At 38.2% G+C, this 25,544-nt stretch overlaps 1 protein-coding gene across 2 annotated transcripts in view; it reads right to left on the bottom strand.

Moving 5' to 3' along the window:
* The window catches only part of LOC124721964 (host cell factor 2), a 279,952-nt gene that overhangs the window by 122,863 nt on the left and 131,545 nt on the right, over window positions 1-25,544 (bottom strand). For both annotated transcript variants that reach the window (XM_047247128.1, XM_047247127.1), the window contains exons 9-12: window positions 22,993-23,119; window positions 15,606-15,839; window positions 12,738-13,000; window positions 5,103-5,331 (exon numbers count right to left, since the gene is read on the bottom strand). In XM_047247128.1, coding sequence (XP_047103084.1) covers window positions 5,103-5,331; window positions 12,738-13,000; window positions 15,606-15,839; window positions 22,993-23,119 — 853 coding nt within the window. The remainder of the gene's footprint in view (window positions 1-5,102; window positions 5,332-12,737; window positions 13,001-15,605; window positions 15,840-22,992; window positions 23,120-25,544) is intronic.

Raw genomic sequence — 25,544 nt, 5'->3', positions numbered from 1 at the left:
AAGAGAGAAGGAAAGTTCTTGGAAGAAACCGACTGATGCCAAATTATACTAAACATTTTCTTACCATCCACTTACTTTGCTACAGTTTTTAGGGGGAAAAAAAATGGAGGTAAGAGCAGCAATTTATGAGAATTCTAGCACTGATACTTTTCCAAATACATGGTCAAGCATATAAATTCAGAAACAAATAGGAGAAGTTCAGTACCAACTCATGAAAGTATTTCTAGTGCTACTCACACCAATACGCTTGTAGGATGATGCTTCCTGGGAGGCAAGGGGTCCTTCCACTGAGAAGGAGCGATCAACAAGGTTGTGCAAAGTTCGTTCAGAGAAGATTAACCAATCTAATGGAACAGCAGGTAGGAAGAAATTGAGCCAGTGGTGTCCTAACTGTAATAAATCACTATACTTTCCAGAATGCTTCAACTTCATTCACACAAAAGCCAATTATGTGTGAAACTGTGCAAAAAATTGAAAACGCAAATTACACCTTTATTTTATCATCATTAATGTTGGTAATTAAAATAAATATGTTGAATAAACCTTGACAATTCCTCTCTTGTAACATGTATTCCTGTTTAAGATAACATGTATACTCGAATAATCTGCGATTGTTTTTTCCCTCAAATTTAAGGACGAAAAACTGGGGTATGTGGATGATTTGAAAACAATGTCGGTACTGCTCCGCCTTCAACAATAGATCCAATTATACTATTGCATTGTTGTGGTCTCAGTCTGTGACGCGTCAGTAGCACGTTAGAAGTTAAGTATTAATGTCTTAAACTTGTTAATTATGGCTGCTAAAGAAAAACTGAAAATTATTGACGAAGCCAAGAACATTGGAAACTGTGCAGTGGAAGGAAAGTATGACATGAGTGAGAGTTGTATTCACGACCGGCGAAAAAACAAAACATGGCTTCAAGAAACTAACAGTAATCGCTGGACATTTCTTGGTAAAAAAAAACGAAGCATCTGGACCTCGAAAAAAGGCTCTGCGACTATGTAGATGACAAGCAACAATACGGATACACAGTGATGAGTGAAACGTGCCAATTTAAAGCAGTGGCTTTAGGCAAAGCACTAAGCATTATCAGTTTCAAAGCTAGCTGGGGTTGGTTTTGAAGAATTTTCAACCAAAACGGATCAGGTTTCCGGAGGAAAACCACCATTGCTCAATGGCTTCCAGGCAATTACGAGGGGGGGGGGGGGGGGGGGGGGGATGCATTCTCATTGTTAACTGATAAATCTGCAACACAAACAGCCCTATACATTATTGAATCTGTTGCATTTGAACAATTTATCAACTTGTACAATAGCATGTTAAGATTATGATGCGTTTCTTCAAACCAACTGATGATATAAGTAATTTTGAACACATCACTGTGTTAGAACATTTTTTCTTTGTAAATAAAACAAATTAAAGTAAAAAAAATTCCCCTCCCTCAAAATCAGGGTGCGCAGATTATTCTAGTATACACCGTATGTCAAACACAAACCTGCCAGTGACATTTTAAAAATGCCATAAATGGTAGGTTTTTCAAAATTGTAAGTAAGTATCTGGTCCTGAAAGTTAACAACAGAGCACATTTCCTTGTGACTGCTTGTGCGTATAATGTTACCAACATGTAAACATACAGCTAGAGCCTTTTAAGTTTATTGATGGGATGGCTCTTATAGTAACAACAGGAAGAGCATCTGGCTACCCCTTAAATTAACCAGGCCACATTCTGTGCCAATGTAGAACAAAAGCACAAGAAAATAAATATGAATGACGATGATGGTATGCCTCTTCTACTTCTAGAAATTTGAAATGAAACTACAAGATTTACTTTCCAAAAGTTCGAATACTAAACAGAAAAATAAATATCAATGCCGTTTTGTTTATCATGTTGCCATGTCTTAATGTTTGCACTGGATGAAATTTGGTTAGAAAAACTTTATATTACTTGAAATTGTCCTCATGCCTACACAATCTCACAGGTCATAGCACATTATCACGCAACACATACCTTGCCTGTATGCAAACAAATGCGTCCAATTACTATCTTTTAATTGAGCTGATTTTTGTCATTCTGAAAGATGATAATTTAAATGTAATGACCTGTTAACAACAAACTCTTATAAGTCCCACCAAAATTACCACAAAATACAGGGTTTCCTCCACCACCTACAAGAATTGCTTTCCACTTGAGCTTTGTTACAAATGGCCAAGTATGAACTGGAGTCAATGAACACACAGCAGAGGCAGTAAAGTATTTTTAATACAAAGACGTGCTGCAGTGTTCAAGTATGATAATACTGTACAATCAGATCTCACATGTGACAAAAAAACTTTCCTCATATTAACATTAGTAATGTTTTCCAGACTACTCGGATTACGTGGTAAGTGATTTTCAATATTACAGAATTGCAAAGACATCACTTTTCTTTTCTTCCCTTTGTGTCACACTGTTATCAAAAGTTTTTTCCTTTTTCTATAGCTTGATCGGAGAGAGAGATTGTTAGCCGTAAGCTGCTTTCCACAGGCCCCTCCACAGAATTTCTGCTTATCAAAGTGACTTATTATCAAATCTTACGTAGTCTGATTTATATCAGTGGGTTCATACAGTTACATTATATTAACATGAAGCTACTGGTTCCAAAATGATCTTTATTGGAGCCACTTGAACTCCCTTTTACAAACAAACAGCGTGTACACTTCTGAGCAATCAAATTAGACATATATTCACATCTACATGTTAGACAAACTACCTTACAGTGCATGACTGAGGGTATCAATTACTGATTTCACGAATGGAGTGACGGGAAAACTTAAGCCTCTGTACATGCTCAAATTTCTCTTATCTAATTCTTGTGACCTATAAAGGAGATATATAACTGATACAGTGGAACTGCTGCGTAGTCTACATCAAGCAGCAGTTTTTTTAATTACCCAAAAACTTCACTTTTCTACCCATTTAACTTCCTTAAGTTAGTATGTTGGAGATAAAGTGCGCCTAATGCCACAGTGAACAAAATAGTTAAGTCACTGGATGTCTGCTGTAAGCGTGTGCTGTTCACAACGTGCAAGTGTGCTGTAGACAACATGGTTTGTTCCTTAGAACAGAGGATTTTTCTGGTGTTGGAATCCCACCGCCTAGAACACAGTGTTGTTGCAACAAGTCGAAGTTTTCAACGGAGGTTTAATGTAACCAAAGGACCGAAAAGCAATACAATAAAGGATCTGTTTGAAAAATTTCAACGGACTGGGAACGTGACGGATGAACGTGCTGGAAAAGTAGGGCGACCGCGTACAGCAACCACAGAGGGCAACGCGCAGCTAGTGCAGCAGGTGATCCAACAGCGGCCTCGGGTTTCCGTTCGCCGTGTTGCAGCTGCGGTCCAAATGACGCCAACGTCCACGTATCGTCTCATGCGCCAGAGTTTACACCTCTATCCATACAAAATTCAAACGCGGAAACCCCTCAGCGCCGCTACCATTGCTGCAAGAGAGACATTCGCTAACGATATAGCGCACAGGATTGATGACGGCGATATGCATGTGGGCAGCATTTGGTTTACTGACGAAGCTTATTTTTACCTGGACGGCTTCGTCAATAAACAGAACTGGAGCATATGGGGAACCGAAAAGCCCCATGTTGCAGTCCCATCGTCCCTGCATCCTCAAAAAGTACTGGTCTGGGCCACCATTTCTTCCAAAGGAATCATTGGCCCATTTTTCAGATCCGAAATGATTACTGCATCACGCTATCTGGACATTCTTCGTGAATTTGTGGCGGTACAAACTGCCTTAGACGACACTGCGAACACATCGTGGTTTATGCAAGATGGTGCCCGGCCACATCGCACGGCCGACGTCTTTAATTTCCTGAATGAATATTTCGATGATCGTGTGATTGCTTTGGGCTATCCGAAACATACAGGAGGCGGCGTGGCTTGGCCTCCCTATTCACCAGACATGAACCCCTGTGACTTCTTTCTGTGGGGACACTTGAAAGACCAGGTGTACCGCCAGAATCCAGAAACAATTGAACAGCTGAAGCAGTGCATCTCATCTGCATGTGAAGCCATTCCGCCAGACACGTTGTCAAAGGTTTCGGGTAATTTCATTCAGAGACTACGCCATATTATTGCTACGCATGGTGGATATGTGGAAAATATCGTACTATAGAGTTTCCCAGACCGCAGCGCCATCTGTTGTTGAAAATTGTAACTACTGTAATTTCGAAAGTTTGTCTGCCTGAAAATGTACTGTTGTCCCAAGCATATTGCAACAAACGGTGTATTTCTATCGCTGCTCGTTTAGTTTTTATTGCCATTTCAAACATACCGGTCATTTTTGAAACACCCTGTAGATGTAAAATGCACCATGCCATTAATCCCAAATTGCATCAAAATGGTTTGAAGAAATCTCCATGAACAAAAAGGTACTTTTGTAGCCCCCAAATCAACATAGTTCAATCCTATTGAGTGATACAGCCATCCCTTCTATCTAGTTTCAACCATTCTTTGATGGCAGTTCAGGTTGCAGCCCAACAATTTCAGTGCCTTGTTAAATTAACACCCATGACTTTCGCAACAGCTGTTATAACAAAAAGTGGACCCACAACCTACTAGGCATGTGTAATTCAATTGCTCACAAGTGTACAGAACTGAAAAGCTGAAGTATTTATATTTTATAACATACTGCGTTCACTATAGCATAACACTATTGCTGGCATCTAAAATGATGGAAGACAGTGTACTGATCCTACAATCTACATAAAATGTATCTCTTGAGATCAATGTGCTTGAAAAAATAACTAACCAGCTTTGTGTTTCTTTTCACATCTGAAAATGTGATAGTAAGTTTTCAACTTCTTACTCCCTCTACTTGTTCCCTTTCAAGACTATCCATGAATTTTAACATATGCAGTTAATTAAATCCTCATGCAAAGAACAAATAATATATCATCACAATACACAGTTCACTCCACAGAAACAATGATAATGCACATTTTCATATGTACTATTCCCAATAAAGCCAAAGCAAGCACATACATCTAAATTCAGTTATTTCTGGCTATTAACATTCTGCTGCTGATATTACTTCTACTTCTAACCTATTGTCGAGGTGGGCTGAAGCTGGCGGGTAGCAGCAGCAGATGTACTGACTGTCTGACCTAGGGCCGCCACAAGCTCGGCTGAACTGCTACCTAAACTCATATTCTCAGCTCCTGCTACAAGTGGCATTGTGGTTCCACTGTTGGGCAGTAATGTCAACATTTTTTGTCCCCCATCTGCTGTAGTTAGCTGCATTGTCACTGGTTTTGCACCCAGTGTTAGTGCAGGCTGGAAAAAAAATTAACATGATTATTTCAACACTTGTTTTAATATCATAAGCAACAGAAATATACCTTTCCACAAATTAAAGGAAAAGTTATACAAATACAAGAAACACGACGCTGCAATATGTTCATGACATACTAGTACATCATCTTTTATTAAGAAGCAAAATGCTACTGTCAGCGCTTCTCTTTACAATATATGCACTCTTGTGCAAAACCAAATTATGTAGGATTCAAGTCAATCAGTTTCTGATACAGGGTGGCGACTGTCATCAGATCTTCCTGAGTCTCCCATGTTTTCACAGATTGAAATCCCAAATTTCCCCAAACCTGATTTTTGTTGTATGTGAAAGTAACTTTTACTTTACTACCTTTTATGGCTACACAGTTATCATGTCATTCGTTAATAGGAACCAGAAAACAAAGCGTCTATTTTTGGCTAAACTGCCAGTTTTTAAAATTATTAGCGATACAAATTTAAAAGGTTTTTCATGCTGAAGTTTGAAGCCTCAGGACTTTAAAACTGACTGGAGAGAAAAATAAAATTTATTCTCTATAATAAGAGCTTTTTCATGGAATGTTTGCTTTTTTAAAAACTTCCACTAGCTTTTATTTCCAAAATGGTCTTTGCTAGTTTCCTACTTTTGGCTCTATTTAAACTTTCAACAAATGACTATTTCTGTTGAAAAGCAGGAGCATTTTCCCTCCAACTTTCGGTGTTTCTCAAGATTATCTTTCTTTTTCCACACAATTTGATGATTACGAAACCTGCAAAACGTTGATTTCGAATTAAGAACTGATCAGACTACCATATAGCCCTTTTGTGGGCATTTATAGCTGTGCGACCTGTGCTTGACAACACTACAGATAGAACTGACAATGTACTTTGAGAAGACGTAGAACCAAAAATAAGTTTATTTGTACTTCACTGGAAGATTTTTGGCAACATCAAAACATTGACTAGTTCCGTTTTCTGATTGCTATAGTGTGGAAACTATAAAACTGGCAGTTGGCTGCGAGTTTAAACAAATGAGAAATTTCACCGTCTGAAAGAAGAGGTGTGGGAAAACAATCTCCACCCTCCTCTCACAAAAAGCAGCTGCTTCTGTGTTTCTGGGAAAGCAGATATGACACATGGTCACAGGGATCATCAACCCCTTAGTCTCTTGCGAGAGTCATATTCTGCGATGGACCAGGTTCTTACTTGTGTTTAACAAAATTTTGGCTACGATTTAAGGTTTAATTAACTGTTGTAAATTATAAGCTCCTGCCAACCCATGGAAATTCCTTTATTGCTTCTGTCTGTCACCATTTGGTATCATGTCATGTCTCGTCATTGTACAATAATCAAGAGTATGAGAAACCCTTGCAGGACCATAATTCGAACTACTGTGACTACAATGTAATATCAATGGATGTTGATAGCAACGATTCATCAAATTTGAAAATGGATGCTCTTCATACTACGTCTCTTGTTAACTTTAAGCATGACACTGTGTGAGTCAGCAAAGTACTAATTTATACTGAACTTAGTAAAAACAGACCAAAAGCCTGAATATTCAATGCTGATCTACAAAACATACACGATTGAATATGGATTTTAAGGTGGTCCTTATATCTACATCTACACCCATACTCCGCAAGCCACCTGACGGTTTGTGGCGGAGGGTACCCTGAGTACCTCTATCGGTTTCTCCCTTCTATTCCAGTCTCGTATTGTTCGTGGGAAGGAGGATTGTCGGTATGCTTCTGTACGGGCTCTAGATTTTATCCTCATGGTCTCTTCGTGAGATATACGTAGGAGGGAGCAATATACTGCTTGACTCTTCGGTGAAGGTATGTTCTCGAAATTTAACAAAAGCCCGTACTGAGCTACTGAGCGTCTCTCCTGTGGGGGTTATATAACCATGTTAAGTGATTTGAGCATACAGCACCCCCATTTTTCCCCACAATCAGGTTACTGTCTCTGGTGATTCTGCACACATCGCAAAATGTGCCAAATTTAAATTTATAAATCATGTTAGGTCAAACAACATACTTAACCAAAAGTTTTTGTAACTGCACTAGACAGAACAGTGAACTTCCTTTCAGTCCCAGAAGTTTCCCACTGCAGATGTCTAACCATACATGTTTTAATGTCATTGTTAACGTTGTAATCAAACAGTAATAATCTCCTTATTTACATAATGTAAGTACTGACAAAATTCTTTACATCACTCGAAGAGACCCCTGTGTTTACTTTTTCGTATACTTTTAGTTCTTTAAAAAGTGCAAGCTATTGTTGTGCCAATTGATGATGGACTTAGAGACCACTATTTTGCTTATATTAAGTGTTTTTCAGGGCACATCCAGTTCACCAACACTGAGTGATAGCTGAGAATGAAAGAGTAACATCTTCAATGAATAAATTCCTTTGACCATCCACCATGCACGATGCAAAGCTCCAGGCAGACTTACATGAGGATTTAAGTCCACACTTGAACCCACAAACATGATTTCGGTATTACTGAAACCCTCATGTAAATAAATGTTCATGTCCATCTTCATAATTTATTTTTTCATGCCACTCCACTTTTCTCTAAGTTCCCTGAAATATGTTACATCGGGTCTGATACTACGGGGTAACTCATTTCCGAACACACTCCATAACACTAGCCCGTGCACATGATTATCACAAGGGAAAAACAGCAGCCCTCTTCCTGTTAACTGTTCCAGCAACATAACAGCTCCTCTGAAATGAACTATGTTGGACGCAGTGGCGCCACAACAAAGAATTTCAAACTTTTCGTCTAGTCCCCAAACTTTTATGGCATTCCCAACTGCCTGTAATTGTTCTTTCCTACAAGAATTCGGCAATGCAGACACACCAATTAATTGCCTTGATTTCCCTAGGTTATGATGACTGGTTGTCATTTAGCTCTTGAATCTGACATTTAACACTGGCGCCATCTTATCATCCTAAAGAACGGTTACAAAAGTTCCATTCTTGTCTTTAAACATATGTTTAATATGTTCTGCCTGTTTATTTCTGAATTGCTTGGCATCATTAAATCAAACTAAGATTAAATGCTATTTCATCGACATTATGTCCAAAGGCCTCAGCTGTAACCTCAAGGATGAAAGAAGCATTTATTTGACGTAACTGATACCTGTGTAAAATGGTGGCTAGTTTTGCTGTCATTAAACACCTCCTTGCACATTTGTTTTCCTTTTTCGAATTTACCTTATTTTCATCTATGGTCCCATCACTACTAAAAACTGAAGCTGAAATTGTGGAGCATTCTGCGAAAATGGTACCACCATCACAATCACACTTAAAAGTGGTTTTTCAGACCAGTCAGTAGCAGTTTCCAAAAACTGTGACTTGTTATCAAACTCCATCTTCCTTGATCTGTCTTTCATAACTCTAATCCAAACCTTTTCCTTTTCTGCCACCAACTTCCATCAAGACCTCCAAGATAACCTCTACAGCCGGACACTCTTTGTTGTAATAAAAAAGAATTTATCCTCTTCTACTTTTATCATGTTCAAATCATTAGCATGGGTAACATCAAAGAGATTACTTAGATTTGCGAAAAACTTACGCTCTCATTTACTGTCTTTCTATCAGTACTTCTTTCCAGACTGTACCACTCTGAATGTAGGTCTACAAGTTTTGTTGTACAATGAGGTAGAGCTCTTTTAGAAATCCTAGCCTTCTCCCAAAATATTACACTTCCACACATGACTAAATTAGCAGTTTCACTGATAGTCAATTTCACTTTGAGTATGTTATAAAACAAGACAGACAAAACCTGTCATTTAGATGGTAATTTATGTCCACTGATCTGGTGCCTAATTTCATCAACTAAATAAATAGTTGTGTCACTAGCTTTTAAACTACCCACCATGATATAAATAAATATTCAAAACATCATCAAATGGGAACCGACGCTCAAGTGAAGATAGATGGTGTGACTGCAGTTGAGAGCATGCATAAGCAGTTATATCAAAACTTAGCGACATGACACAATTTCTCCGCTACTGCGGCATGGGTTCCTCTACCTCAGTTTCAATATAATAGTCTTAAAACAAGTGGAAGAAAACAGATGTGTGCATGAAGAAATATGAAATCCGAAAAATAAGGACCACCCAATTGGATATGTAACTGTATTTTTCTACGAAACTGCAAACCCACTTTCACTTTTGTGCAAATGCTGAATTCACAACTAAGTGATGAACTATCACACTTACATTAAACTTCATTGTACTAGCAATAATGTAATGTCATATAATGGGACATTGACCTCAAATCCGAGAACCAACGAACAATAATGAAGATTCCCAGAGTGCAGTGAGTGTGACAGGTAGCTGCGATCAACAAACACTGCAACAATTCAGTGCTCTTCTTGACATTTCCTTTCCTGACTATACAACTGTTATTTTTCAAGGCAGAGTTTCTGAGCGATTCATAATTCACCCCTACCATCCTCTCTCAGAACTCCTGAGTATTCAGAAATACCCTGGGATTTCCCTGATCTTACCAGCAAATTCAATATCTGGGAATTCCAGATTTTCCTGACAAGTCGCCACCCTTGTGTTGACTTTACTCCACAGTTTGTATTTTAAGCTTTTCTGTAGTTGCAAATGGACTGGAAATGGCTGGCCAAACTACTGTCCACTTCTATGAGTATGCCACTACAAGTGGCGAACAAATGTAAAGAGAGGAGTTAGGCAGGAAGCTTAATGACAACCAGTAAAAAAACGAAAATAAGAGTTCTCTTAAAAACCAACCATTTCAGACAAATACAGTTTGTTACAACTGAATGAACATTACACATTGAAAAGTTAATTTTAAGTAAAAACCTCTAAACAACATTGTGTTGTGTGTGGTTTGAATGATGCTTTCCGCAACTGAACAACGGATGGATTTTTATATTCTGCTGTGCTTGTTTACGTCATTTTTGTGTCCATGAGAAGAACAATATGATGGACACACTATACAACAAAAATTATTATCAACAAATTTACTTTCATACAAAAATTACTATTTTTACCAATGCAGGTGACACATACTACACTGTATCAGGCATTTTTTTTTATCATCACTGAGTACAATACCAGTGTTTAACGGACCACAGCTCTTCCTGCATGTCTACTTGGAGCTATGTTCTTTAAATTTCACCAGGACTTAGTTACCACGAGAAATATCCAAGTCTTGGAAGTAAAAACTACTGTCAAATTTGGGAGAAATTCAAGGCTAAAAAGAGGTCATCTGCTAAGGCAACAGTGCAGAGAATAAAAGCGATGTTTTCAGTTCTTCAAACTTCATTTTGTCAAGAATAGCTGCCACATTCAAGCGAAGAATGTACTCCGGAATTCCATATTACATCCACTTAACACATGCATATAAATGGCAGAGGTCATTAATGCTGCGACTCATTACATTAGCCTTCTTTCACGTTACTATTAAAGAGGGCAACAGGCAAATGTTGGCAACACTGAAGTGTATTCAGTGGTACATAACTTTAAGCAATATTTGAAGTCAGCAAAAAATTGATTCTTTCTGGTGTATTGCACAGTGAAACAAATTTTCTTTCTCTAACTTAAAAACTGAGGTTAATAGAACTTCAAATGTTAATTTCTAAGAATGAAATTCAAATCAGCTACAGGGAAAAACTGAATGAAGCAGGAATACAATTACAAACTGAATCATGAACACATCAGGAGAGAAGGGTTAGTAGGTTGGTTGCTGCTATGGTATATCATATCTGTTCCTCAGTCCACATACAAAACTGACATGACTTTGTTAGTGATTTGATTAAGGTCACTATCAGGATAGTGAATGCCCATCACTGGATACTCTCGGCAGCTGCACAAGGCACTAGCGTATTAAGGTGTGTGTGTGTGTGTGTGTGTGTGTGTGTGTGTGTGTGTGTGTGTGTGTGTGTGTGTGTGTGTAAAAAAAAAAGAATTGAACATATGTATGAAATTAGCTACCTCTAGGTCTTTATTGTCATGATAGTTGTCACATATTAACCAGCAACTTTTCCCTCTTGATGAAGTTTTCTCACATTACCAACTGGGCTTGTCGTCGTTCTATGGTAACATTTTGAGAAGTTTCCTGCTAGTCATGATGAAGAGTTGGAAACTTGTCAAAACACTGGTACAGAATGACACCTTGATTCGGCTGATAACCTAAGAAGATTTCATCAAAATTCGCTAAAAAAGCCTGCATTAAAATGAAACAGCCCCTCTTATTTTTGTTTTCCCCCTACGCTTTTCGGAACATTACTTTCTGTCTGTAACTATGTCTCTTTTTTTAATGTTAATTTTCTGAACAATAAATTCACTTTTTTATGACTCTTCAATGCAGTGTTAAGTCAGCCTGCATGTGGACCTGTGTTCAACAGGCAAAGAAACTGAGGGAAAATATTTCAGGATTCTAGGAGCCATATTCCAGTCCTACTTGGTGTGATCTGCTTGCATATCCACTGCCCAATATGAATTTAGGAATTATTTAAGGTTTAGACATGTAACACAGCTCATTAACCCTTTCGCTCCTACAGATGTGCTATCTACATTCTGTGGTGACAACAGCTTTTGTTAACGCTGTACGCTCATCAAATGCTGGTGCCTGTGCTGAGGGAAGATATTCCACCCAATAAGAAATACTTATCATCCAGTCTTAAGAAAAGTTATGGTAAAAAAAAAATTATTTTTTTTTACATCTTACAGTCTGATATCTTAACTCAATAAAGAACTGAATTTCTTTGCGTTATTTGTCATACTAACTGCGCTGCAGTAAATGAAGTAAAACACTGCATACCAAATTTTAAAGAATTTGAAGAGGTAAAGATACATTGCATAAACTTCCCATATGGTTGACTTTAGCTCATACATTGCAGTGACTGAGATGTAGACAAGATGTCAAAATTTTATTTAAAATTGAGAGCAAAATGATATTTTGTTACAGAGTTATTGGGTTTTATATCCAATGGATGGTCGAACATGTTGCGTTGCGCCTATTCACATCCTTGTACATTGAGAAGCACGTGGTCATAACAGTCACCACATTTCATAAACAACAAATGATAGCACGCAATATGTAGTATATAACTACTCAAAACTTTTTTATTCACGGGATACGAAAGTAACTCATCCACAACAGTGAGAGGTCAGTGGCTCCGGGTGCATACAGACAACCATAGCACTGTATGAAAACCCAAGCATGTGCACACATGTCCTCAGCACCTGGGGAACAGCGTAGCAGGACATGTATACAGCAGCGAAAGGGTTAGAACTCCAAACTAAATTCTGGACGAGGTATGATAATTCACATTAACCTCAACATTATGATAAATTATTCAGTACCAGCAATAAGAGAGAAATAAAAAACTATGCAAAATCAATTCTGTGGCCAGAAATTACCTGTGTAGACACAATGCGAGTTTGTGAGGGCTGAACTGAGCTTATAATCTGCCCTGTAGCAGGAACAGAGCCTATCACTGCCTGACCACTAGGTCTTGCTGCAATAGTAACAGTCTTTGGTCTGCCTCCTTGACCACCTGGGACTGTTATGGTTATTGGCTTGCCAACATTTCCTCCAGGCACAGAAGCTGATGAAACGACAATCATCTTCATGGCTCCTGCATTCGGTGCTGTGAGTGAATTTACATTAGGTGATATGACCCCTGAAACAAGACACGAAGACATTATTCAATCAACATCAAATTTTCATTCACCACTGTCTACTGTTGCATAACTCTAAATTATCAATAAAAATACAAACACACCTCTCAAGGTGCTTAAGCTAATGACATTAATTTAGGTGACCAGTTGTTACAGTAAATAAATGGATTTAAAACATGTATGGTCACCTAAAAAACACTTATTTTCACACATTATTTGTTCGCGTTCCTGGTCATTTCATTGACATAACAAGTTTGTTTTCATTACCCTCAGCACACTGTCAGTCTCAATGTCAACTATACTACCTATATAACTAAACTTAACACACATCAGTACACTTTCCCAGACAGATTCATTCAAAAAATAATTTGCTTCGATATGTGGCTGCACGAGAGAATAGCCTATGGTAGGTTCCAAATGGGAACCTGAACACTTTTCCGCAATGTACAGTGACTAAGGCAGTGTATCACATAACACTCCAGCTGATGGCATCATTCTGCTGTGCCTGACTAACTTTTACCTCATGGTGTGCTTAGAACAATTAGTACCATTTTCATGTTAGTTTATATATGGTGAAGGTATTTAGTCACTCCAGGGTTCATTAAGGTAACGCCAAAGCTGTCGTCAGCCTAAAGGATGGCTTTAACATCACAGTGCTCTAGTAGACATGATCCTGCTGGAGGTTGTATGGTATGTTCTTCCTTCAACCTTTCAACTGATTTACCCAGTTATATGGGGTAAGGTAAGGTAAGGTAAGGTAAGGTAAGTGAAGATAAGAGTTTTGGCCCTAGACAAGCCGATCAAGCCCAACCAACTGTCATGACAACCTCTGCCAATGGTGTCATTGTGTGTGTGTGTGTGTGTGTGTGTGTGTTGAGCACTATGGAGGAAACTTGCTACAACTGTCAGCTATCAAGTAATTTTAATCAGACTATAGCTTAAAAATTTATCTATGGACAGTCAGAAGCAAAAACAGTGATCAAATGTGGAACTTACCGGAGTATTGCCAGTTACCAGGGTAGGCAATGGTTGGAGGGTATGACATGGGACAGACACACAGTGCACTGGCAATGCCACAATGTATGTTCTATGTGTAGAATGCATCATGCACTGACCTTATTACTTGCGCACCACTAGAACATGTAGCATTGGAACTGTGGACTTTATGTCATGACTTTATGCTGGGGAGCAGAGAGACTGAGATTTTCTTTTTTACTGTTACAATATGAATTCTACAATTATTCCTCCACATGATAACAGGGAAGGGAGATATGATAACAAATACTGTGTAGCTAAAACAACTCGCAACTTTTTACAGTTGGGCCTGGTGGAGTGGACATGATACAGTTGCCAAGGTATGAACAGTGTGCTTCCCCTCCCAGGAAACAAGAAGTTGGTAGGTATACTGCACTTCTGCTGCCACCACATAAGTAAACAATAGCACATGCTGGTGGCATCAATTGCTTCCATGTTTCTCAACTCCAATTGTGAAGTGTAGTAATAGACAATGCCATATCACTCCTCTTTGTTAGATAAACCTTCATAAATGCAGTGGGTGACAGCAGATATTTTTCTTTGGGTACAGAGAAATATTCCCCCAGGAGAAGATTAAGTATGGCATGAATAAGATGGAATGAATGGAACTTTTAAAGCTGCGCAAATTAAAAATCACCTGCTGTCAGGTTTACAAATTGGGCATGGCAAAAGGACATAGCATAATCAGACTTCCTCCATACAACAATCCTTTCAATCCTATTGAAATTATTGGGCGAGAAGTTACATGCCACGAAGTTTACTCTGAGTGAGGTGGAAATGGCTAAAGAAAGTATTGTGAATCTTATCCCACTGGATTCACCTAGAGTTGTGGGCCATACCAAGAAAGGTGTTAAAAGAACATGGACCCCCAAAGGATTTCTAGAGGAACATATTGAAGAACTGGTAATTTTTGTTACCTCAAGTTACAGGTCCGAGGAAGAGAACAGTGAGGATTCTCCCCTTAGTCTCACTGCTTACACCACAGACTGGAGTATTTATAAAATACTCAATGACGTGAGTACCCTGCTCAATAATATCATTTCTTGATTGATTAACAATGCTTCACTAGCAGCCAGTTAACAAACACATACCAAAAGTAGGCATGGCATGCTCAGCTCATGTTGGCAACAAAGCTTCCCTCAACTCACTCTGTGCAGAATTGCCAGAAGTCACAAGTTATTTGAATCGAACTATAGACAACTGTAATGACACTGTACTCACTGCATAAACTGTCATCAAGTTGACAGCAAAATTTGCCACAGTTTCAAAACATTTTATTAGATTTAGATAACTGTCACAAAGGAAGAATTTAACTGAAAATAACTCTCTTAACAGAAGCTTTCCACACACACATTTAAATTTTCTGGCTGCAGTTATTTCTTCACAGTGAAAATATATAATTTTGGAATAGTGAACATGATTAATGGTACTTGAAGCTAAATAAAACACCAACTGTATTATATAGCACAGCTGTTGAGTTTTTTGTACAACTGCTTCCGGGAGTACATACTGTAGCTCTTGGTCAGAAATGTTAGAAAAATAGCAGAATAGCAAAACAAAAAACTAACATACCAGCTGTAGCATTTCCCGCTTGTGATGATGTAACTGACTGCACGGTGCGGATCCCAGGTGACGTCGTAACAACAATAAACTGCTGTCCAGTTGCAGGTCGGACACCAACTGCTGTCGGTCCAGCAGGTGACAAACCAGGTTTTGTAATAACAATTGTTTGCTTTCCTCCAGGACCTGGAGCTTTAGTGACCATTATGTTTGATGGCACACCCTTTATTTGTGGTATCTGAACACCTGAAGTCAGTTAAAAGGTTCACTGTATCAAATGCAGACTTACATGAACAACTACGTCAATTTACGAAAAGTGTATTTTAAAATGATGTGACAGTTTCATCTCTAATTATTACAATATCCAAGCCATAAGACAATCAACATGAAGAGTTCCGTTGACATCAAAATTGCTACACTCATTAGAGTAGGAAATTTGTTTCATTTCAGTTCCATATGATGATACCAGATTTTCATATGATAACAATATACTTTAAAGATAAGCAGCCAGGTATTCCTCAAGTCTACCCAAAAACCACACTATTACAAATGCACTAGTATCTGAAACCTAAGGTAGAGTTTCATAGAGTTAGCATGTTTTATTCACCATAATTGTTGCATATGACCTACATGAGATAGAAAAAAATTCTTGGAGTAGATTCAAGCCTCGAAATACAACTCTCTAAGGCCAGCAAAATACCCATACATGGCTGTTATAATCTCTTCATTGGAGTCAAAACTTTTCCATCCACAGATTTTATTAGATAAGGCAACAGCAAACAGAGTCAAATCTTTCTAACAAGATGCACATTAATTAATCCAAAACTTCAAGTCCATCTTTTGCCACTGCCAAGGCCACTGATGAAAGACTCTGATTGTTATTTTGTAACCTGGGCATCCTCTCATACCTTTTCCTCATGCATTTGGCCCATAAGGCATTTATAACTTTAATCTGTATGAAATAATCAATACGAACAATTTCACTACTTTTGTGTAGAGTCACTTCCTTACAGTACCTTCTTTTACTGACTTCATTTCATGGGCAAAATGTAAACACTGTTACGTTCATTGCGTCATCAGTGCATAAAACTCTCTCATGACAAACTCTGCATGTAAAATTAACTGTAGCATTTCATCTGGTATGCCAGTGGTGTCAGCAATTCCTACACTTTTAACTGACAGTCATTCATATAATAATTTGCATCTAATGTTTTCCTGTTACAGCAGTTCTGGGATGCTCTAGAAAAAATGCCATTACTACTATCCCACCTATATGACAGGCTGAATATATTTTCAGCCTGTCCTGGTATTTTGGATCTGGACCTAGACCACCACCACCACCACCACCACCACCACCAATTTGATCTCCAACATCAATGTACCCTCATTTAACGCACTTCTTCCTGCTCCATCAGCTTTAATCCCTGGATTATTAGAGTTGTAACAGAGTAAGCAAAATCTAATAGATTTTTGTCTGACACTGCCCCATCTGTCGAAATAATAAAATAGAACAAGGCTGTCTCAACTTATGAACATTTACTAGAAATCTGAGGAACGCAAATAGTAGGAAAAATCCTGAAGTTCATGGGAATGTCTCAGGATACTATACCACAAAGCAGTATTGCATGCCTTCTAAAACAAACAAGAAGAACCTATTACACAATATTTGTTGTCATACAACTGTTTCATGAATCAGTACTGGGAATGTTACACATCAGTTGTTGAATGTGTGATATATTTACCACAACATGTTTCAGGACTATGCCATCCCATTATCAAGCGCTATAAAACAAACTGACAACCACGTAAACAGCTATATTATCCTGCAGAACAACATACCTTAAAGTCAAAAGTAAAAGTAAAAAGCCAACAGCAAACATCCACTGTCAAACAAACAAATCCTCCTTTAACATATAATGTTGGTGTGTAATATTCTCACTAAGCTCAGTTGTAGATTAAAGGCAACAGCCTTCACCTGCCAAAGACAGTACAATTCTGCATGTATATACCACAGCCTCCATGGTGCTACCATGTACAGTAAAATCTTTGAACACTGAATGTCAAGTCCTAGCAAGCCTTAAAAACCAACAATGCACCTATGTTACAATGTGTACATTCATATACAATGACCAACAGGAAACATTAAAACTTAACACCGTTAAGTAGAATAAGTTGGTGCCCCTTGGGCACTTCTATCTTCTTATTTAACAGATTGATGCATTCCTCTCTTAAGGAACAAATAAATATCTACTTCCTCCAAATGTGGAAGCAACCACTCTTTTTCTTTAAAGCGCAATGCATTCATGCTTTCTGTGATGCTACCCAATGAATGCTGCTCATTCTCAAAGTGCTTAGCCACTGCCAAAGAGCCATTCTCTTTATTAATGAGCAGTTTAAATCTTACTTTAGTGTTCATTCCACTTGTGTCACATACTTCACTTTGAAATCATGATACTTTACTTCATAAATTCCTACTGTCCCCATAACCCTGCCAATTTACACATTATAATTCTGCAATATGGCATCACTATATTTCTAAGAGATTTTTCTTGTTTTGCTAATTTCTGTGCCCCACCACTGCATCAATCCTATATTACACCTGCATCAAATCCATTTTCTACCACTATTTGCTTAAGTGTTTTCATTTCTTCATCACAATTCTTGGGGCTTACTGGGATGGAATTAGCCCTGTGCACTTCATTTTTTAAGACTGCTATTTTTGTTTATGGGAGAGGCATGAGGTCTGTATTACTGCACCTGTGAATGTGGGTTTGCTGAATATTCCTATTTCATGCTTGTTGTTTTTATTCTCAATCTCCAAATTCAGATAATTTAAAAATCACTATTGCTTATGCTCTACTGTAAATACCATATTCTTTTGCATATTGTTAAGGATACTTGCCAATCCATTTATTTCTTCCGTGAATCTTTGATACGCTGTAAGTATACTGTTAACACATCACCTGTACATATGTAGTTTATCACAGTACTTAACAATGGATGGGGAAAGTAGGAATTTATGAAATAAAGTCTCAGGATTGTAATATGATGTATGTGGGACAAACGGGAATAACAAGAATATAGAGGATGGCTCATCGGCAGTGGCCAAGCAACTCAAGAATAAGCAGCATTCATTGGGTAGCATCAAACGCAGCTTGAATGTACTGCACTTTAAAGAAAAATGGTCACTGCTGTCCAAGTTATATGAAAGAGATATTTTCTGCACTTTTGAAGGGGAATATGACAATGTGTTAAATGAAAAGACAAAAGTGTCCAAGAGGGATTCTGAGCTCACCTTAATGATGTCCTTGTTAACAACTTGCCGCCAATTTATTATACTTAACAGTGTGTACTTTTAATGTTTCCTGTAGGTCAACCTATACACATTTTAACACTACTGTACAGGTGCATTATTAGTTTTTAGGATTTGCTAGGTCTTAACATTTAATGTTCAAAGATTTTACTGTAGACAGTAGCATCACCGGAAGCTGTGAGATATACGATAGAGGGCTGTACTATCTTTGGTGGGCGAAGGCAGCTGCATTTAGTTTACAACTGAGCTAACAAGGAGAGGTCCCCAGTGGGATCAGCTTTCTGAAACCATCTACACAGTGATGTAGGTTAAGATCCTAGGTATCACACCCTGCAGCCATTCGCCCTGGTGGGCAATCACTTGTGAGTAACTGATGAAAATGAATTTCATGATTTTGCGTGACCCTCAACAGAGTTAAAAATGAGTAATGTGTAGACTTGTGTAGTGTAATGGGTAGAGTAATGGCTTCATACGTGGAAAGTCGTGGATTCGATTCTTGTCAGGTGCTTCAATTTATAATAATAATAATAATAATAATAATAGTAATAATAATAATAATAATAATAATAATAATAATTATTATTATTATTATTATTATTGTTAGTATTTTCAATTTTAAAACTTTTTGAAATGACTTTGCTCTTATTTTTCATCAATTAAGTGGTTTAAATGCAATTTTTTTTATTTCTATTCCTTTGTCACATCATTTTAATCACAATATGAACTTTTTGATTTGTTCTCATTTTTTCTATACATTGTTCTTCTTCCATATGGAATTTTTGTAAATGTGAATTTAATTATGTTAATCTATTTTAATATTTTAATACCTGACAATGCCAATCTATTGGTTAAAAAAACAAAAGATGAAATAATCTATCTATACTGACTGTGCAATGGTATCAAATAGGCCTATGTATGTTATGTTACTAACTGTGAAATTTTTGAATGGTAATCATCAAACAAACATTTAAAACATACCCTACATTCCTGCTACACTATGGACAAAATAACACAGATCAAGATTTAAACAAAAGAAGGGATTATAAGTACACAAGAATAATGAAAGTAATAACATGGACAAAAAATTGGATGATAAAATGAAAGAAATTAAATTGAGATTAATACATAAAATCAATTAAAATTAAAAGAACAAAGAATTCAAATGGAAAAAGAATGATGGGAAGAAAAATGAGAGCAAATGAAGAAGTTGTTATGATGATTAGAATGATGTGACAAAGGAACAGAAATAAAAAGAAATACATTTTAAAACTGTTAATTGAATACAAACAATGATCAAAATCATTTCAATAAAGACTTAAAAATAAAAATAAAATTGAAAGCACCTGACAAGATTTGAACCAATGACCTATCCATTACATCACACAACCAGTCTCTTCAATGCTAATTTGTAATGCCTTTGTTTTAATGATGTCCACCCCAAATCCCATATCATTTCAGCGACTCTCTCACTTCTGTATCTATGCTGTTAATTTTTGGAACACAGCCTACACCCAGTTTAGAAACAGACTGACCAGTGTTTTGCAGGACAATGCTCAAGCATGTACAGTGGAAGCTGTCACTGATTTGTTTGACTGATGTGGTTGCTAAGTGCTACACCACCTACTGCACTTCCCTGACTTAAGCCCTCAATAGGTTCAACTCTATTTCTAAACTGAAGGAAACACTTCACGGCATACACTTCAGAACTGCTAAAAATTCGTCGGGCAATAGACTGCGCCGCTCGAATTGTCAACATAAGCGGCACTGCTAGGAGTATCCTATGTCTTGCACATCACTGGCAACGGGTTGTACAGAATGCTGGTGACTACTTTGGTCAGTAAAACATTGAAACACATATCTATTTTGTACGAGCTGCAAATAAATAGTCGCGACTATTAAAGTTCCAACCCTCATAAAATTTGCAAAGAACAGCAGCAGTAGTAAACAGAAATTTGAAATTTTACAGAGATTTGGTGAATTTTGACAACACAGATTTGTGCGAGTTGATATATGTTGTCAATAGTAATGAAGGTCAACAACCAGAATTATGCTGTAGTGTATAAATCAATTGCTAGAACTGCAAATCACTAACTTTGAAGAAGTTTGGGTAGCCAATCAACAATTATTGAATCCAACTAAAATCATGAAGGAGATGAAATTAACTAGTCTGAGAGTCTGAATTTGACTACAGATGGCTTCTCCTGTAATAACCCCACAACCAGTCGACAAAAGCTGTTTTAGATTGCAGCTGTGGCATGTCAACTTACAGCGGCAGCAGCATCTATGGTACACTCACCAGGCACTGCACTTGCTACTTTAGAGGAACATGTAGTTGACCTAGGGATAATGAAGCACATAGAAGGATTGTATTGTCTGTAGGTACACCTCATTCTAATGTAGAAACAGATAGAACAGAGCGAACAACAGAAAATTTGGGGTGAGTTAAATAAATGCTAAAAAGTAGTAACTAAAATGAAGGAAGGACTTTTTAAATGCAAAATACACCTATTTAAAAGCAGATACAAATTTTCTTGTTGCTTTCATAAGACAGAGTCTCTACCACTTCAAATCTGACTACGTAACCGTGATGTGAGGTTTAAACTCAGAGAACTAGTGTCAATGGCAAAAGAGATATATTCCAAATAAATTAATATGAGATGATACTGATCCCCATGATACACAAAATTGGTAAGGACACTGTTGCAGAAGCAAAAAAAAAAAAAAAAAAAAAAAACAAAAACCCACACACACACACACACACACACACACACGCACACACACACACACACCCTATTCAAAAGAACACACAACCCCCAAGAATGGCTAAGTTTTACAGAAGCTGAAAATCTAGCACAAACTTCAATGTTACATACTTGCAACAGTTTCCACACTGGAACTCTCTCTCTCTAAGTTGGTCAGAAAACCCAAAGAGATTCTGGTTGTATGTTAAGTACAGCAGTGGCAACATGCAATCAATACCTTCAATGCATGACAACAACGGTGATGTTACGGATGAGTGTGCCACTGAAGGGGATGGTCTGTGAGCAGATTCCCCATGCTACATCACAAGAAACCCCCAACTGTCCCACCACCCCGAAGTATAAGCCACAACAGCACCCCCCTCGGCACCCCATATTAGCCTGGACTGCTGGAACAACTGAACCATATTCTTCAACAGGATCTCTCATCACACCCTGAAATGAGGGACATCCTACCAAAGATCCTTCCTCCCCCTCTTAATGTGGTATTCTGTCACCAACCCAACCTACACAACATCCTAGTCCATCCCTGTGCCCCCCACCCCTTTTCAGTCCCTTGGCACAGAGATCACATCCCTGTGGCAGATCAAGGAGTAAAACCCGTCCAATACACACTCCCAGCACTTCCTACTCCAGTCCTGTCAAATGCGTAACCTACCCCATGACAGACCGGGCCACCAGTGAAAGCACCCATGTCATACACCAGCTTTGCTGCAGATCCTTATGTCAGTATGACTACCAGCCAGCCTTCGACCACAATGAATGGCCATTGCCAAACTGTTGCAAAGAACAAATCTGGCCACTTGCAGCTGAGCACACCATGGTCAATTTCAATGGTTGCTTCACAACCAGGGCAATCTGGATCCTTCCCTTCACCACCAGCTTCTCTGAATTATGTAGACAGGAGTTATTCTTGCAACATATCCTTCACTCCCATAATCACCCTGGTCTCCATCTCTGGTAACTGACTGTCCCCATACCCCCCCAGCCAACAGCTTCCCCTTCCTCCGTCCTGTCACCCTCTCCCAAATTCACATCCCAATGTAACCTTCAATATGTGCAGCTCCCCATCAGTTCCAACAACTGTGAAATCACTTGCCTAGCCAGTGCACCTGCCACCCCTCCCTCCCTCCTCTATTCCTAGCCAACAAACTGGCTGCTTCTCACTAAGCCACTAGCCACCCACCCTCAAACCCCCCCTCTTCTCCCCCCCTCTCTCCTCCCCCTCTTTTCCCACCCCATCCAACTCAACCCCCACTGAGTTTGGACATAGGCATCCACACCATCATGAAGGATAAATAAATCCTAGAGTTTACAAAACGCTTACCTGTGCCTTGATTACCACTCAGAAGCTTTACAATTGTAGCAGCTGGGATTGTTTTCTGCCCAGTTTGAATTGCTGTTACTTGACCTGCAGTTCCCGGTTTTGCTTGCACCACCGAAGTCTTTGGCATCTGTAAATGTAACAACAACAAATTAAGTCAGTCATATGAATCTACACTTCTTTTCACAAAAGACTAAAAGAATCTCAACCATAATAGTTTAACATATATGGTATCACAGGAGGAATGCCCAATACTCAAGGATATGTCAAGAATGATCATTCAGAGTAAAAAAGTTTAGGAAATATGGGCTCTAACATGCATAGATGTGGTTTATGGTAGTAATGAGGAATAAGTACTCATAACTCTTAAGGTATGCATGTTACAGCCATGTTCACAACACTTTTTTTGCCTTGAATGATCATTCTTTTCCTATTTTTAAATACTGATCATTCCTCCTGGGGTACACTGTATATACACAACTGCAACAAATACTAAGCATTATTACATTTTGTGATCTTTGAGATAGGCCACTGTAAATAACACCGGAATTTTCATCAAAAGCTAATGAACTGCAAAGCAGAAGGAATTTGAAAAATTCATTAATTAAAACTTCCGGGCTGAATTGCCGTGGTCCATATATAAAACTATTTCTCCTTCCTGACGTTTCGTTGCCGGCTGCGGGCAACATCTTCTGAGGCGAGTCGGCGACTAGCGGCTAGGCGCTGGTGGTCCCACTTATATAGAGCGCTTAGATGGCGCCACCACTTGTCACGTGCTTTAGACTTTAAAATTATCTCTGGTCAGTGCCATCTCTCTCGATTACAGGTAATCGATTGTCACGTCGTTGGTACAAAGTCGAACGTCATACCTTGTCTAGTTTTAATCCTCCTCCTTTTCTATTAAAATTATTTCCGTGCTTATAGATCTCTATAGCTTCTCTATACATGCGAGTGTAATAAAGTGAGGTCCTAGCTATCACGTTTGTCTCACTAAATTTTATTTCGTGATCACCGTCTTTGAAAACGTGTTCCGCTACAGCTGATTTTTCAATCTGTCCCAATCTACAGTTCCTTTTGTGTTCCGTTAGGCGGGTATTAACACTCCTTTTAGTTGTTCTAATATAAACCATGCCACAGCTACACAGAATTTTACACACACCTGGGGTAGCTAAGGGGTGTCGTGCATCTTTCACCGATCTTAAACTTTCACTAATTTTCTTGGTAGGTCGAAAGATTGTCTCCACTTGAAACTTGTCCAAAACTTTACCAATACGGTCCGCGATGTTATGAATAAATGGAAGAAAAACTTTTCCAGCCATTGGTTGTTGTTGTCATGTATTTTCGGACACTTTTCTTCTAGGGTGGAGTGCTCAATCTATTTCCTTGTCAGTGTACCCATTTGTCTTGAAAGCTGTTCGCAAATGGCTTAATTCATCTTGTACGTAAATTTGAAAAATTATTTGTTGTATTTGATACAGAAAATCTGACCAGTTGGTTCCGAAGCAAAGGCGGGACACTGCACTGATAAATCATGTGCATAAAATGCAGCAAATATGAATCTAATTCAGGCCCAGGTCCAAAAAATAAAGAGGATTTGCTGTTAAGATTGGATAAAGCTATATTTAGATATTAGTAGGTATATTAAAAACAGCTAGTCAACAAAGAATTCAGAATTAGACAAGTTAGTGAAAATTACAAGCTCAAATAGGGGTAATGCAGGAGCAGGTTTAATAATGAATAAGAAAATAGGAATGCAGGTAAGCTACTATGAACAGCATAGTGAACTCATCATTGTAGCCCAAGATATACACGAAGCCCACACACACCAAAGTAGTACAAGTTTATATGCAAACTAGCTCTGCAGATGGTGATGAGATTAAAAAATGTATACAGGAATAACAAAAATTCTTCAGACAGTAAAGGGAGACAAAAATTTAGCTGTGATGAGGGAGCAGAAATCTGTAGTAGCGAAAGGAAGAGAAGGAAAAACAGAAGGTGAATATGGACTGGGGAAAGGGATGAAAGAGCAAACCATATGGTACAATTTTGTACAGAGCACAATTTAAATCATCACTAACACTTGTTTTAAGTCTCACAAAAGAAAGTTATATATGTGGAAGAGACTTGGAGACACCAAAAGGTTTCAAACTGATTATATAATGGTAAGACAGACTTCAGAACCAGATTTTAAATTGTAAGACATTTCCAGGGGCAGATTTGGACTTTGACCACAGTATATTGGTTATGAACTGTATATTAAAACTGAAGAAATTGCAAAAATATAGAAAATCAAGGAGATTGAACTTGGATAAGTTGAAAGAACCAGACATTATTGACAGTTTCTGGGGGGAGGGGGGGGGGGGGGGGGGACATTATGCAACAGTTGACTAGAACAGGAGAAACCAATACCGTAGAAAATGATTATGTAGCTTTGAGAGATAAAATAGTGAAGGCAGAAGAGCATCAATAATGTAAAAATACAAGGCCTAGCAGATATACTCAGATATCATGAGAGATAACGAATTTAATTGATGAAAGAAGAAAACAGAAAACAA

This window comes from Schistocerca piceifrons, chromosome X, assembly GCF_021461385.2.
Source record: "Schistocerca piceifrons isolate TAMUIC-IGC-003096 chromosome X, iqSchPice1.1, whole genome shotgun sequence".
NCBI classification, from domain to species: domain Eukaryota; kingdom Metazoa; phylum Arthropoda; class Insecta; order Orthoptera; family Acrididae; genus Schistocerca; species Schistocerca piceifrons.
The sequence above is the reverse complement of the archived record's forward strand: the minus strand, read 5'-3'. Positions and strand labels throughout refer to the sequence as shown.